At 41.9% G+C, this 16,288-nt stretch overlaps 1 protein-coding gene across 3 annotated transcripts in view; it reads left to right on the top strand.

Moving 5' to 3' along the window:
* LOC143429935 (uncharacterized) overlaps nucleotides 1–16,288 on the top strand; it is a 411,918-nt gene that overhangs the window by 392,966 nt on the left and 2,664 nt on the right. For all 3 annotated transcript variants that reach the window (XM_076905794.1, XM_076905793.1, XM_076905795.1), the window contains exons 14-18: nucleotides 13,197–13,644; nucleotides 14,632–14,884; nucleotides 15,325–15,400; nucleotides 15,485–15,658; nucleotides 15,885–16,256. In XM_076905794.1, coding sequence (XP_076761909.1) covers nucleotides 13,197–13,644; nucleotides 14,632–14,884; nucleotides 15,325–15,400; nucleotides 15,485–15,658; nucleotides 15,885–16,256 — 1,323 coding nt within the window. The remainder of the gene's footprint in view (nucleotides 1–13,196; nucleotides 13,645–14,631; nucleotides 14,885–15,324; nucleotides 15,401–15,484; nucleotides 15,659–15,884; nucleotides 16,257–16,288) is intronic.

The following is a 16,288-nucleotide window of genomic DNA, read 5'->3' as shown; positions in this document are numbered from 1 at the left end:
ATCATCTTCAGAATTCTTCAAGCGCCCTCATATAAGTGGTGTGTTGTCAATATATGTTATCGCAAACCAAAACCAAAGAACTGTTTAGCAAAGCCTCGATTTTTTTACAGGCATGAATAATTTGTAACAAAGGAAATTTTAATTTATAATAACAAAAGTGGTCACACACATTTGGTATGCGGTTCACACTGTACAATCGATCTTCAATTGAACCATACCCATTGTACACAGAAAAGAAAGTGTACATCTTCCATTGAAGATTTCTAAATCGCTACCGTTCCGAGACAATGTAAAATTTTACTGGATCCTTAACTTCTCTCGTCGCTTCCAGCATCCAGTCCAGCAGAACCTTCCATTGACCGATCCGAGCGAACGAAAGCTAGGTTCCGCGTAACCCTTTTACCAAATAACACGCGAGTATGCTGCTCGTAAATAGACAAGGGAGAGAACGGCTGTCGAAACGCGCTGTCACGCGCGATCGAAACTGGAGCAGCCAAATGTCTGCTCTGCACAGTGTGTATCTCGTGGCTTTTCCAAGTGCTAATGCCTGTTCGAAATGAATGAACACATCAACGACTAGATTCCTTTTTTCTCTTTGTGAAAGAAAAACATTGCGGTTGATTCACTGTGACGAGACTGGTTTTTACTACAACGAATGGGTTAAATAGGAGCTAATAATCGGTATGAAACGTTTGCTCGCATTTAACTCTGAAGTAAAACCAGTTGAATACAGTAATAATGAAACTACTAATTTCAAACGAGAGCAGGATGCATACGTGGCTTCTGGAAGTATAATGATGTTATCAGTAGGCCAAGATTCAACGATATTTGCACGAGTGGCGCGGTTAATACGATGCTCGAGCATTCTGTCGAAGAATATGATTTATTTATACGAGAACGAGCTGAGGCTGCGAATTATCGGAACATTAGCGTGCGTCGACTCGCGTTCCTTTCGTTTTGCGCAACCTCCAAGCCGAACGGCCGCGTGTCACCGCGCCTTTTCCAGATGGAAACGCGGAATTCTTGTCACCGGCAATTTCAGAATCGCGATTGCGTCGCGGATTGAGAAATTACTGCGCGTACACCGCGCGGAACTGATCGCTCTTCGATCAACCGATTTGGCGCGAGTGTCGAAACGAGATTTAGCCAGAAGAATGCTGGAAACGTAGCATTTGGAAGTATCGCTCCTAGTCGGGAGTTTGATTTCAAGCGGTGCGCGTTTCGTTCGTACCTGGTATCCACGGGTCGATACTCGATAGTTCTTAGACGACTGAAAACGTTAACTTTCGAGGTATTAAAATTTATGGCGGTATTGATTGGCTTGGAAGAACTGAACTTGGGATACTGAATTCTTTACAGAGTATATTTCTACCGAAGAAAGTTGAAACCAGACACAATAGCATCCGAATAATTAGGAGTTTCTCCATAGAAACTCATTATTATAATGGCAACTCTAATAACTACCTGGATAACATTGAACACGTGCGCGAATAATTCAGAAACAATTATAACGGAAATACTACAACGGGTATAAAATTTCAACTCGAATGCAGAATGCGATCTTTACGATCTCTTTTTAATTTAATAAGAAATAAAACGAGCTGTCGTTATCCCTAAAAACGATCTTAAAGGGTGTTATTTCTTCTTAACGCCGAGCAAATTCAAGAGGTATGCGAAACAATTGCAGGTTTCTCCAATGAGTAAACAATTGTTCGCGGTAATTAGCACCGGGTAGCCTTTATTACCTGTGCTCTAAGGTGTGCCCAAGCTCCAGGAATTATTCCGCGACACATTGCTCGATCGTTCGAGGATCGCGATCAAGATCTGGCGACGGACCCAGGTGCGTCGGCAATTGTGGGCCATTAACGTCAGTGGAACTCGAGTGGCGACACTCGAATCTGATTTCCGTCGCCCTTTCACGGTGGCGAGGCCTTTGATGCCTTCACTGCTGGCCGTGTGGAAATTAAACGAAAGGGGAGCACGTCGATTAAGGCGACAAAAGGTTTTAATTCGCCCATATGTTCTGATACCTCGTATAGCTTCCTCGAAAGCCACCTCTTTTGCGAGCACAATCTCGTCAGCGTAGACATTTGTGAAGAGGTTGCTCTCTAACATTACGTCTAATTATTGCAGTGTGCCGCATATAATAAATTATTGTCGCGATCTCCAATTATATATAATAAAATTGGCAACTGATACAACGTGTATTTACAATGTACGTGTATTTATGGTACCAGGCGTTTTATGAAAGCAAACAATTGTTTGTAATTTTTCCTTAGTTATTCTGCGACTTTAGAATACTAAACTTCTTTAGCAATATAACTAGTTTTGGGAGATTGCTTTATTGAATTTAATAGTACATAATATTTATTTAATAATGAGTAATATTAATCTTAACCATTTTTTCATATTTAGCTGTAAAATAATTGGTATATGAAAACTTATTACATAAAAGCGATTTTAACTATGCTTTGAGTGAACTAAAAGATAGATCAGAAGAATTTGAATTGGAAAGTGATAATTTATGTGAAACTGAAAGCGATAGTGATGTAGGTAGCAAATATAGTATTATAATTCCTAGAAATAGAATATGTTTTATTATTACTTAGAGAGGATATTTTTCAGTTACTCTTTGGAATAGATTCCGTATTTTTAGAAATACATAATTAAATTAAATGAATAGTCTGTATACGTACGTTTAATAATAAAATTAAATCGTAAGGAAAAAGATCCATTAAACATAAATTGCTGTATTCCTCTTTCTCTTTTTCCGGATAAATTACATACAGCTATTATTTGTCAATTTGTCACCGATAATATAGCTCCATAAAACTTTGGAAAGGTTTGCAACCGCGATTATATACAAGACTGTCATATCAAATTCCTCGTACAGCAAAGTCGTAAAAAATAATTGTGTCAACCTAAACGAACGTCGAAACGAAAGTTGGACCGTGCAAACGCGAACGTAAAAGGGCATAACAAGTTCGCGGAGCGTTGTAAACCCCGCGCAATTAGAAGTTAGTACATCGGCAAGGAGCGTAGATCGTTTCTCGCTTGGAGCGTGCAGGATTAACTAAGCAGCTGCGGACTTTCACACCGAAGAAAGAACAGATTTTCCGGGCCGTTCGATAGCTGAGAATAACGCAACCGGCAGACAGAACGACAGATGCGGGGTTCCTTTTATGCCAGCTTTGTGGCCGTGTTCCTTCTGAATGACAAACGTTTCACGGGGGTGTTCAAGTTACGCGTCACCACAGAGTTCTCAGTTTTTAACGCGAAAGCAAATAAAGAGAATGAGATACGATCGTTGTAGAAAGTTGGTCAGGAATTCGTCGATCTACAATGGATCGAAAATCTTCGGGTCGAAAGCGTTGTAGTTTTCCGGAGCATCGTTTTGCCGCGATCGACGTGTCGTGACTTACGAAACATTCGCGAGTTTCACAAACGCGGACGGGATCCGTTACTGCACGAACAGAAATCGTTTGCTATTCCTCCATGGTATTTATATATATATATATCTTTCAGTGTGCCATTTGTCGTTTAAGACTTGCAGCTTTCTTTAACGACGCGGAGATCTCGGAAATTGCAAGTACTTCGGTGTAAATCGGTTTCAGTATGCATCGATTTAGTTCACGTTCGTTTACGATCGATTTGTCCTTTTTTCTCTGAGCATATGCCAAGAACCGCGGAACCACGGACGCCTGGATGCTTCTCTGTGGTTTTTCCAGCTCTTTTCTGAGGTGAAGACGTGCCAGCGAGAGGAATAAAGGTGCAAGGGCACGGCTGGGTGCGTGCGGAAATAGTCGAGAGTCGAATGCGTAACCACGAGGGTGTGCGCTCGTTTTCTTTCTATGTTTCTCGGTTTGATACTTCTTGGCAGCGTTTGATGTTCAGCCCACGCAGCTTAATTTAGTAACTCGTGCTAGATATTTTAATGAAACGTTTACAAACGGAATCGATCAGTTTCTGCACATTTTTTAAGCTCTGTATTAAAAGTATTTGATTTTGCGAAAACTCACTGATTCACTTCCACTATTCATAGATTTTTGTAAAAAACAAAAGAGAACTTTAAATTTAAGAAGTGATAAATGAGAATTGTACCATGTATATAAGATGATCAACTGGTCGACAAATTGATCAGTTACGAGATATCGCGAAGTATATCGAGCAACTACTAAACCGCGACGCTCCCCTGATCAGGATATATCTGGATCGTAAATAGATAAGCGTGATCGTAGAATCTTCTTAACGACCATCCGTGTTCGCGCAACGATGCCGCGCCTGCGATCTAATAAATGACTCGATGAAACGAATTGTCGATATGCGATCAATCAGTGCGCTATTTGCCTCTAATATTATTCGCCTTGATGCCTTCGCGTACGTTAGTCCTTGATTGCATATTCAAGTCCTCGATGCATTTCCGAGTATTAGAATTGTGCTTTCCTCAACGATATTTCATTATTAGAAATAGAAGTATCAAATCATTGAAAAATATCTTATCCCATTTTCTGAAGGGTCGAAGATCGAATATTTCTTTTTTTCTTTCAATTTTGTTGGACTTGATCGTTCTTCGCCTCCTTGTTCAAACTACCGATTCGATATTTCTTGGACTTATCAGTAGACCAGGAAGCAACAAGATAACGGACGCTGAAATTCCTTCGAAGCGTCCAAAGATAAACTTATACTCTCTAACCTGATACGCGCAAAGAAGACTTGTTAGAAAACTCGTAAATCACGAAAGGAGGAACCGTTGACCTCGACCGGCAGAATTTCACATTACTTTCACTGGCTAGCCGTGGAAATTTCTGTCCGGCCCGGGTCTTAATGAAGCGGCTTCGGTTATCCTCGTGGGACTCTTTTCTCCCAAGGGCAAAGAAACGGTTGCCGATCCACGAAGAACCGACGGCAACGCACACGGAATACACGCATACAATTCCACTCTCACTTTTAACGATTTCCATCCGCAATAAATCCAATTCAGTCGGCAAATAACACGGCAATCTTCCACGCGAGTTACAAGAACGACGCGCGATTTCGCGCCATTTTATGCCCCAAGTCTACGATTTAACGATCCCGGCTGAACGGCTACTTTCAACGAGGATCGCCGTCCTTTCGAACACGGCCAACTTCGTAACGATTCTTCGATCGACGGCATTTCTTCGACCTCCGACCCGAAGAAGCTTCTCAAACCGGAGCCCATCGAGTTTCACAACTGCAAGGTGTCCTTATTCATCGTCTCCGCTTTTACTTCTCGTAACCGCTAGTCTCGAGTCTCGGATGTTCCTCGATTTGCTCTTAGAATTGATCGAATAGTTAAAAATTCAATAACTGCGATTTAATCTTATATAAAGACTATAATTATCAAGAGAAGAGCGTACAGTTTAAAATGCATAATTCATCAAAGCCATAAATTTGATTTTTGAGGAGTTTACATTACAAGTCTGCTTGCATTCTTTGTTTTACAATGAGAATTTCAAATGCTTTGAATGGAAAGACCTTTTTTGTCTCCTCTTTGGGAGTTCCCAGCATCAATTTTTATAAAATGGTAGATTAATTATTCCAAAAGAACAATCGGTATCTTCGTCGACGATAATCCTAAAAAATCTTTCAACTTGATGATACCTTGCATTTCAATTCTAGGTTCAAATCTAACCTCGAAGTTCACCTATGGAATAGTTAATAATCATCTTCCACCTTTTACGTTTCATGAAGTTCCATTAGCAATCAGAACAGTGTAGACGTTCAGACTCGGAGAATGACACTATAATAACATAAAACGCCTCGTGGATCGTTTCATCCTACACGCTCGTAAATCTTCTAGCCGTGATGCTGTTTTGTGTGCGTAGCGACGTCGCGCGGAATTTTCAGCTCCGCGTTTCGGATGCATGCAATTGAATCGGGATAGGAGAAAGTTATCGCGACAGGTGATTTGTTGCCGGGAAGGTTGCGTCGTCGGGCTCTGTCTACCACGAGGAACTCCTAGGGAGACAATACGGTGTCATGATCGCTTTCGTTTTTCCACTCGAAGAGAGGATGAGCACTGTCTCTTCAGAGGTAAATTAGGGTCGAATCCTCGATGTATCCGAGGTTACACGTGATTTGTGAGATCGTTACACGTTTCATTATTACCTGATAGACTTTGTACATCGCGTGAAAGCGATTTAGTCGTACGCCAATCGATCTATCGATACTTGAAGAGCCTTTAAGCGGTCCAACGCCATCATGAACAGTTCAATCGTTCCATCGAGTATGTGTTCATTTTTGCATCGACGTATGAAAGAAAATTGAAACTTTTAACGTAATTTCAAATTATCACGAGGAAGAATCATAAAAGATTGAAATATTGGGGTTTAAGATCGTATCGATATTAGAAGGAAATACCAGTCATTCAAGCAGATCGCAATTTAGTCGTGGCGAACGTTTCACTTCTCATCGGTTCATACGTAATCGAACAAGTTCTAAAGAAAATTCAATTTTTACTTTCTCGCTGCAGGTGCAAGGAGCGGGTTTGCAGCCTAAGCCTGATACCTTGACCAGAAATGTTCGCTTTCACGCGCGCTCGCGCTCGTAAACAGTCGCGAGGAATCGCTCGTAAAATGAAAGGTTAAATTCTTCGAGATACCTATTCAAATGCAGTATGATCTTGCAGAGAAAAGTCGTTGTCGAAAAGATTTAATTGTTAGAAAATGTATCTCCTAGAAAATGGTAACATTACCCTCTGAAATGGTTTACCTCGTGTCAACGCACACGCACGCTGAAAAGAGGTGTCAACGAACCAAGCCGCGGCTCCCGCCCCGTTGCATTGTCGACACGAAATTCCGATCGCAGGCGGCTTTCGCGGGACCGGTAAGTGGCACTTTCTTGCATGAAATTCCACGATGGTCAACAACCCCGTCCGCCGCGGCGCCTTTAGCATCGCGCAAGCGGAGAAGCGCGTTTTTCGTGATCCGATACGTCGGTTCGACTAGGAAAACCGTTTGGAACCGGATTTGAGGCGACGCGCGGGTTCTCTGCCAGTCGACACGTCCGGTTCACTCGACGGGAATCTGGAAAGTAACGCGACTACCGGTCGAACGACTCCAAGAAAGTCGACTGACGCGGAAACGCGAGGACACGCGCGGATGATGGACGAGCAGAGTTCGGGACGATTAGAGAGGATTCGATAACATTCAATGGAAAGTCGAGAGTAGATTTTCCTGTTGGAGAATCGATAAGATATTGTCGGAGGAAAATTTGTGTCGTGTCAAAAATTAACCTTCTGCTCTCGACTCTTTCTCAGCAATAGAAACTATAACTAACATTTACCAGCAATAGAAAATTTCCATTTCAATAGAAAACTTGAAGGAAACATGCATTTCTCAAAAAGTTGCAATGGAATAAGTTTAACCTTCGTAATCATTAATCAATCCCCTCAAAGGGGACATCCGAGTGCAATTGATTGGTTCATTTGATTATAGGTAAAATGGGATGTCGATGCTAGAATTTAATATTCGACTCATCATCCTTCTAAAATGAATGTTCCCAGAAAATTTTTCCACCTGTAAATTTGTCACTAAAGCACTACTTTATTGACACAATAAATTTATCATGAATAGTATTATAACGACTGTCACAAGATTTGACAGTCATTCTAAATAATTAATTCGAATTAAATGAAACATCATTCAGAGGAATACATTCTCTGGTTGATTTTATCTAGATTAGCAGAAAATTGAGTTTTTTTATGCAGTTATGTAAAAATCATGGATACTTTGTTTTCGTAATCGTATTGTTTTTCGTAAGTATATGCATCGATACGAAGATTACGGAATTACGGAAGTTATTACATCGCTCCACTTATTCCGCTTATCATCATTTGAGATGGCTACGAATTCCAGGCCAATTATGCATGCAGCAATAATTCACAAAAAGTATGTTTGCCATTCACTTTCGAAAATTCCAATTGAATCTTTACGTCGCTACATTTCACTACAATTAAATCGGAACATTAAAATTCACCCATTCGAAAGCCTGAAAGGCTCGCAAGAAGAAGTTGCTCGTTGCACAGAAGACGAACAAAAAAAAAAGTATATCTCGAGTCTCATCTCGAAACGTTAAGCAACGATTGCGCAAGGGATATCAGATCGCAAGATGAAAGATCGGAATTACAATCTCCCGATGAAAAAACAAAAGACCTATTCTTCCAATGTAAAATATCAACCGCTGTAACGTCGAACATAGACGGCTCTAAAAACCCATTAATTTTCGTTCAAATTTCATTAGACTCAATCCACGAAACCGAAAGTGCAACAAATCCAGTTAGAAAGTGCAATCTTGTTACACCGCGACGCATCGAGGGTGTATCGAGAAGTCTAGATCGTAGTCAGCGTTAATCGAGGATTTAGTGTGTTAATCGTCGCGTACAATGAGCGGCGTTCGAAGCCGTGGCCTCCGCGCACGCGGCTGGTCACGTTTTTCAGCTAATCTGCTTTCACGCTCCGGCAATTATGCACCGCGAGAGGCGCCTTTCTACATTCCGTCGTAATAACCGGTCGCGCAGCCCATCGGCTCCAATCGAGATTTTCCTGTTGCGTCCACCGGTCCACGGGCTGTTGCGCAACGATAACCGCGCGGTGTGTATTTGTCGCGTCGCGATTCGCGGACGAGGAGATCGCTGATCCGTAATTGCATGGCTCGCGACCGTCGAGGCGTTCGAAACACGCGCGTCCAGATGATGGCGTCCGATTGCGCAACCGGGTGTTTGTTTAATGGAAGGAACTCGGGTGTTTCGCGACGCGGCGAGCAACGAGCGTGGCGAATGCCCGATGCTCGATTATGCTCCTTACTGTGGGAGTAGCGGTGTGGGACGAACCGGGGACACGAGAAAGTTAATGCGTTATCGATTGCGACATCCGCCGTGCCCGCGTTACCGGCAGAATCATTTCTTTCCGTGAGGATAATCATAGGGGCGCCGGTTAATCGAATCCGAGTTAATTTCAGGTTTAAGGGCCTAATTCGATTTATTGCGGCATCGAAATCGCCAGCTGCGATTCTTATGTTGAATAGGTAGATGTATTGTGCACAGGTGCTTGCAATTAGAGTACTGTGCGAATATTGCAATGTACAGGTATCCCTCGAGTAGTAGCGGTACTTGAATTGCACGAAGTCGCGAATATTATCATTAAATTTTCATCGATAAGAATCTTCTATCCCTTTGCCATTCAAAGGAATCAATCTTTGGAGGATGACAATGATTAAACATACGTAATTGAAAAATTATTACGTTTATAAATTTTACCTTTCACATATTTAAGTTTCACTTTTCTAAATCATGTTATTTTTGTACAACTGGAATTTTACAACTAAAAATATGTAAAAAAATTCTCTTCTTATTTTCAATGTTTTCTTAATTAACTTTTGAAACCAAATGTACAACTTTGTATGGATCTCGAGTTTCGGGTTGCATGGTTTTGAATAGCATGAAACTAATTAACTGTGTTATTCGGGGAATACATGTATATAAATGTATGAGATTACAATACAATATCTGGAACACTGATCTGAAACTTTTCAAAAAATATTCACATATATACAAACACTTATTAGAAATAAAATATTACAATTTTTTTAATTGATCATTACCATTATTAAATAAGTTTTCCAAAAATAGAGACCTTGCCAAATTGAAATGATATAAAATTATCAAAATAACTCGATCTCATTTTAAGATTAAAAAATATGCAAATATATTTATAGAAACATTAAACATACATTTTTTGATCCTATAATAACATTAGACTATGGTTTTGATATTTGCAAATATTAATGACACACCTGTTGATCAGTTACTTTAATTAAAAAGAAACCAATCAAAATGAGTTCAAAAAACATACAAATATATACAAAATTTTTACTCATATAATAAGATAAGATATAAGTACACAATGTAAATAATTAAATACGTAATTCACAATTCTGGAATTGCTAGAATTACTAATTGTAAGTTTCTTTTCATGAAAGAACCAGTAGTTTCATGAAAGATTTCGTTTTACTCGTTTGCTCTACTCGTTACGAAAGCTTTCCATCAAGTTGATCGAGAAAATTCGACCAGCGAACTGTCGTGTTCCCAGGAAATTAATTAAAAACGTCATCGTGGGCGAAACGGCGAGCTCTCGTAACGCGCTTATAAATATGGAAATGCCGTGAAAACAAGATATGCGCATACTTTCACGGCACTCTTTTCGCCAGGCTGACATAAAATGATTTCTCAAACGAGGACGCGATACCAGCCTCGATCGTGCGCGCTTTTTCGTAGCGCATCGTCGCGATCGAATGCGGGCCACTCGGTTTCGTAAGGATGCGGGCGAATTTCCACTCGAATCCAAGATGGCGATCAGAACGGAGATTCGAGAGTTCCGTTTCAACGGATCGTCGAGCTAACCACGAGGGAAATACGCCCTGCCTCTAGATGATCTCGTTGATTAAACGTGACAGAGAAATCCCGCTAGTCTCCCCTGGTAATATTTCACGCACTGTGCCAGCCATTCGTAATCGGTCGAGCATGCGAGCTTGATAATACCAAGAATTCAATATTCTAATTGAAACTTTCGTCGAGCGATTTGACAGCTCGCGATGCTATCGATGCATTAATTTTGATTAGCGATTGCTTCGTGACGAGGCATCGGAAATGAGATTACTGTCAGACCATTGATAAACTTCAAGTATATGCAACAAAAGATTTCGATGCGCGTATGTACTTTGAAATTAATGAGGTTAGGCAAACTTATGAATAGGTGAGGAATAATTGATTAAAGCCCAGTAGCTTGTCGCGTAAAGTTTGGTCTCTATCACGTAGGTACATTAGAACGGAGCAGGTACCGAGGAACTTGGAGACTGTACAAAGTGGTACACATTCACTTCGAGGAGGCATAATTCCCTACACATACCAAGTGGTCGTCGAAAAGGTCGGCGCCGCATATGTTATGCTGTAACAGTTACGGCATACTCATTTATTACGGTAACCTGTAGTAGTACACCTTGCAGACTCGACGCAAAACTCTTTCTCTTTCATATTAAACGTTCCTGTTAAAAAAAAAACAAATTTAACCAGTCTGGTAAATATAACATCCCAGCTCGGACCTCTAATTTTTCTAGACAAAATTCTAAACACTCACGTTATTGCATACCGATCTTACACGCGATCGCTGGGTACTTTTACCAGCGCGTAATGAATTACACGTTCTATTAATCGTCCGTTAAGATTGGAACGATATCGATACTGTTGAAACTAGCAGTTCATGAAGGCGTTCATTAACGATGCTTGTTAGCTGCAGAGCAAATTCAACGATATCCACGTTACATCGTTAACTTGCACCAGTGCACGTGTCGCGATTCTCCGTTTCTCGGAGCGAAGAGGAGCATTTCTGATGGTTTTACGACCCTGAGGGATCCGGCCACGTGTCGAGACAGCAAGGGCAAATACAGAGAGAAGAGATGCGGTGTTTCTTCCCCTCGCTCTGGGGTTCAACGGCGGTGATGCTTTCAGCCAACCGTGAAGCGAGAAACGTAGAAACTTTGATCAAGTGTACCTCTGACAAAGGGGACGGAACCATTTCTCGGGAACTCGAATTCAATTTTCTACGTGTCCTTTTTCTCTCCAGCGATCCCTTCAATTTGAAACCTTTTTACGGTTAGTCTGTTCAATTTCTACGGAGAACGTAACGGAAGTTCGACTGCCAATCCGAATCGCAGCTCTCGAGGAAGACACGTGAAACTTGATGCCACGTGTGGGCTGATTTATGCGGTTCAATGGATTCGAGGAAGCACGTTAAATCGTCACGATTACTGGCGTAAATTTGTAATACAAGCCGAACGATTGCATCAACCATTTATCCCAATTTATGAGCCGACCATACGTTCCATCCCGTGCACCGTTGCTCGTGATACACTTTCGTCATGGCCACTCCGTCGAGATCGTCCTTGTTCCAGTATGTTACCGATCCATGTCCGACGAGATTTCACGCTTCCACGAACGCTTGGTGCACACGTTCCACGCGTAGAAAGGGATGCTGCCAGTTGTCGCAGCGGGATGCATTCAAAATCACTCGCTCGAAACGTACTCTTCTATCGACGTCTGATCGAAACTATATTATACTACTTCGAATCCAGAGACGCATAATAGACTATACATTTTATTAAAAATTTGTCACATTTGGCGATATCTAAGCTCTAGAACTTTAAATTCATATCATCTATACAGATTTTGAAACGAATCCTATGGATGGTTCAATTATTTGAACAATTCGTAGTTTTTAGATAAAATAGACATCAAGCTTAAAGACCTAACGTGTGATCAAATATTACGCGAAGTTTACTTAAATTTTGAGCCAGACAAATTTGGCATAGAAAGGGTTAAGATTGAGAAAATGCAAAAATAAAAGTGAATATAATTTTAGGCAGGTCTTTCAAAACTTGTACATAAAGTACGTTTCACTCGTGAAATCAGAAACAGATGTTGGATTCTTTTATGTGAAAACTCTGAATGAACAATATCTAAATTTTATGATTCGCGCTGTTTCCATAGATTTCGTGTCACGTTTCTCACGAACGGATGGTTCATCATAGGTGTACACCCTATAGATAGCGTAGGCTTTGTGTAAACAGTCTCTCGCCCGCCACCGTGCACAAATAGACAATATCCCATAGCGGATAGCACGCGTTCCCCTGCTCGTCGTTGCGTTCCTTTCCCCATATGTCGATTTATGGTCCCGCCATTAGGCACGGCTCCGTGCCGCGCCGCGGGAGTTCCAGTTCGTTTCGACGAGAACAGGATATCGTTTCCACCGAAGAAGCGGGCCCTCTGTTCTTCTCTTTTGTTACGGCCGGCCCGATGAAATATTTCCGTGTGTTTACACACAATATTGTATTCATGGCAAATGTGAGCAAACATGGTTCGGGGCGAGCCGCACCCGGGAAATAGCCGTGGATCTACGAGTATCGTGAATCGCATGTTGTATCTATTTGTTTCATAAATATATCAATCTTCTATAAGCTTTTATACATTGGACAGTGTCATTTCATTCTTTCACAATTGTTTAAAGATCGAGTGCAAAATGAATTTGAAATTATTGTCTTAAATGTAGAAAAATACTAGCACCAGACGAATGTTGTGAATGAATCGCAATCAAGTGTAATCGAGGACCATCTTTGAATTTCAGAGACATCTTGACAAAGGAAGCGACCTTGCCGAGGCGGCGAGTGCGAGTGGACTTCGCGAACTCGCGAGATCCTTGAAGCAGCACCTTCGAGGATTTGGATCCCGGCTGGAGGATAGACGCGAGTATCTCGAAGACACGTCGAGATGTTGCCTGCTGCAAGACAGGGCGTACGAATGGGCCCACGAGGCCCGTCTCGCCGGCGAACGGGGGGCCCAGCAGTTCCTGATGGCCAGACCACCCCTGCCGCCGGAGCACTTTACGGAAATGATGGCGCTCGCCGAGAAGCTCGGTAACGAGATCCTTCTTGAACAATGCCGCATCGCCAGGAACAAGTGCACGGAAGCGCTCGAGATGGCGAGGACCACTTCCGCACCTGGCAGTCCCGCCAGAAGGCGATCCTTCGCCGCTTCGGAGTCTGCTACCTCATGGGAGGACAGTTTAACGAAAAGTACGTGGAATCGGTAGCCCACAGACTTCTTTAATTACTTTTTTCTCTCGACATAAGTACATAGATATGTGAGAATTGATGGATTAATTTTATTTTTATCAAAGACACCGTTGCTTTTCTTAAACTAAACTCGCGTTCCGTACACACATCTTTTTATACATTTATTCATCGCACATTCTTGATTATTTTCTCTTCTTTCTTTCCGTGCATTACTTTGTTTCCTCAGATACTCGTATACACCCATACCCTCGTGCATAAAGTTTAAAATATACTCGATTATTCATAATTGCATCCTAAATTTCCACGCATACCCTGTCGCGCAGAGTAAAACCACTTACACTCTATACTCGATATATTTTTTAAAATGATATTTATTACTTGTTCATAAATGCACGGAAGATACGCGTCTCGTTTGTTTGGTGCCGTGCAAAGCGTATCTAAATGCTCAAGTACAAATCCTCAAACGTTGTTTTTCAAACGTAAAATTACAGATAAAAATTAGAAAAATATTCTACGGAAGGTAATCCATAAAAAAGGCAAAATATAGAGCGCTGGTTGACTTATTGTCTATGATAAGAATCGTGTGGTATAGCTGGTACAATTTTTTTTTTATTCTTGTAACATATTTTGTGTAACATTAAATTTAACGCGTTAAAAAAGGTATTAAAAACAAGATGTCGCACCGAAAGGATTAAGGTTGCGAAAAGGTTGTTCTGATGAGAACAGAATGACGTTCAAACCGAATATAAGTAAATAGAATTTTAATCAGGCCATTCAACTCGCGTCTTCGAACCGAGCTCGAAGCTAACAGAAACTTACCGAATATGAATATCTATGTATAATTTATGTAACCTTGTCCGCCTTAGCGCTCGATAAAGAAATTGTTCCAAGATAAAGACAAAAGTAGTTCGAGCTGAAAATACTCCAAGATTCATTCAGTAAACGCGATTACTCCTTCTGTTCTGCAACGTGCAACGATTGTTCCAGGAACTTCGTGGGATGACAGCGATAGCAACGCATCGTACGTTTGCCCCATGGAGAGCGTAGGATCGGCAGGAAGCGGCGGCCGACCGGTGCTGGACAACATCGCGGAGCTTCGAGAGAGCGCTGAACAGCTGCTCGATTGCTCTCCACCACGGACACCACCCCGAAGTCCTGCTCCGCGGCGGTTGGTGAAACCACCGGTCAACTCGCACCTTCACAGAGCTGCCAGTATCGCTCCAGGAATGAAGGCCAAAAAGTACGTACCGTTTCCACATTCTGCTATCCGCTTTAACTTTTAATCGCTCTGATCATCGACGTGTGCAAATTGTAAAATTACAAAACTTTAATTAGAGACTCGGATGTTTGCATGTCTGCTCGTTTTGCTCGAGAACAAAATTTAGGGCAAAAAAGAGAATAGTTTTGGAACGAAACCTATGCTTTCCGCTAGCCAGTCTCATTAGTAATCTCGTTAAAAGGTTTTCACCATGAATATTAAAGTTCCTTGCACTTCCTTGCGCGCTCGAAAACCGTGCGTGGGAGATGTCTGATCTCGCGTTACGTTTTTTGTACGAACCTCTGCTTCCGTATTCCTCGGTTCAGCCATGCTAACAATGCTTATCTATATTAATCCCATCGTGCGATTTATGCGGAATTGTGTTACGTTGTGCGTGGTTAACGAGGAATTTCACCTTGCAGAACAATACTGCTCATAATGAGGGAAATGATACAGACCGAACGAGACTACGTCAAGTCGCTCGAGTATATAATAGAGGTAACTGTTTCGCTTCGTATCGTCTAAGACTCGCGTTGCATACCAGCCGATCTCGTAAATTAACGCCGCTGTTTATCGTGAAAGAATTATATCCCGGAGTTGGTGCGGGAGGACATTCCTCAGGCACTCAGAGGGCAGCGCAACGTGATCTTCGGCAATGTCGAGAAGATATACGAGTTCCATAGTCAGCACTTCCTACGGGAACTGGAACAGTGCGAGCAGTCGCCGATGAACGTGGGACAATGCTTCCTTAGACACGTGAGTTCCCCTTTTTCATTTTTACGCTTTTTTCCTTTAACACCGAAGCGCTTTACTTTCATTCTAAATAAATACATAACGTAACGGTGGTGTAGTTCTAAACGAGACTCAACGCGCGCTCAAAATGATCTTCTTGAGATGATCTCAAGTTGCTCGCGGTTGTTGGACAAGTTTCTTCGAGAGTTTATTTTACATTTACATTTACCTACTTCTTTTTTCATTGTAGGAGAAGAAGTTCTACCTGTACGCGTTGTACAACAAGAACAAGCCAAATTCGGATTCCTTGATGGCCGAGTACGGCACCGTTTTCTTCAAGCAAAAGCAACTCGAGCTGGGCGACAAAATGGACCTCGCTAGTTACCTATTGAAGCCGGTCCAACGTATGGGAAAGTACGCTTTACTGCTGCAGCAGCTGGTCAAGGCGGGCACCGATCTCTCGGAGCAAATGTCCGGCAAAGACGAGAAGGACGAAAAGGAAGACGGTATGAAGCCGATGGTAGAAGGCGAGGCGGACCTGAGGGCGGCCGAGCAGATGGTACGGTTTCAACTGCGCCATGGAAACGATCTGCTGGCCATGGATTCTCTTCGAGATTGCGATGTACGTCCACGTATTTAACATAAAATACTATA

This window comes from Xylocopa sonorina, chromosome 12 (genome assembly GCF_050948175.1).
Source record: "Xylocopa sonorina isolate GNS202 chromosome 12, iyXylSono1_principal, whole genome shotgun sequence".
NCBI lineage: Eukaryota > Metazoa > Arthropoda > Insecta > Hymenoptera > Apidae > Xylocopa > Xylocopa sonorina.
Note: the sequence above shows the minus strand (reverse complement) of the source record. Positions and strands in the feature narration are given on the sequence as shown.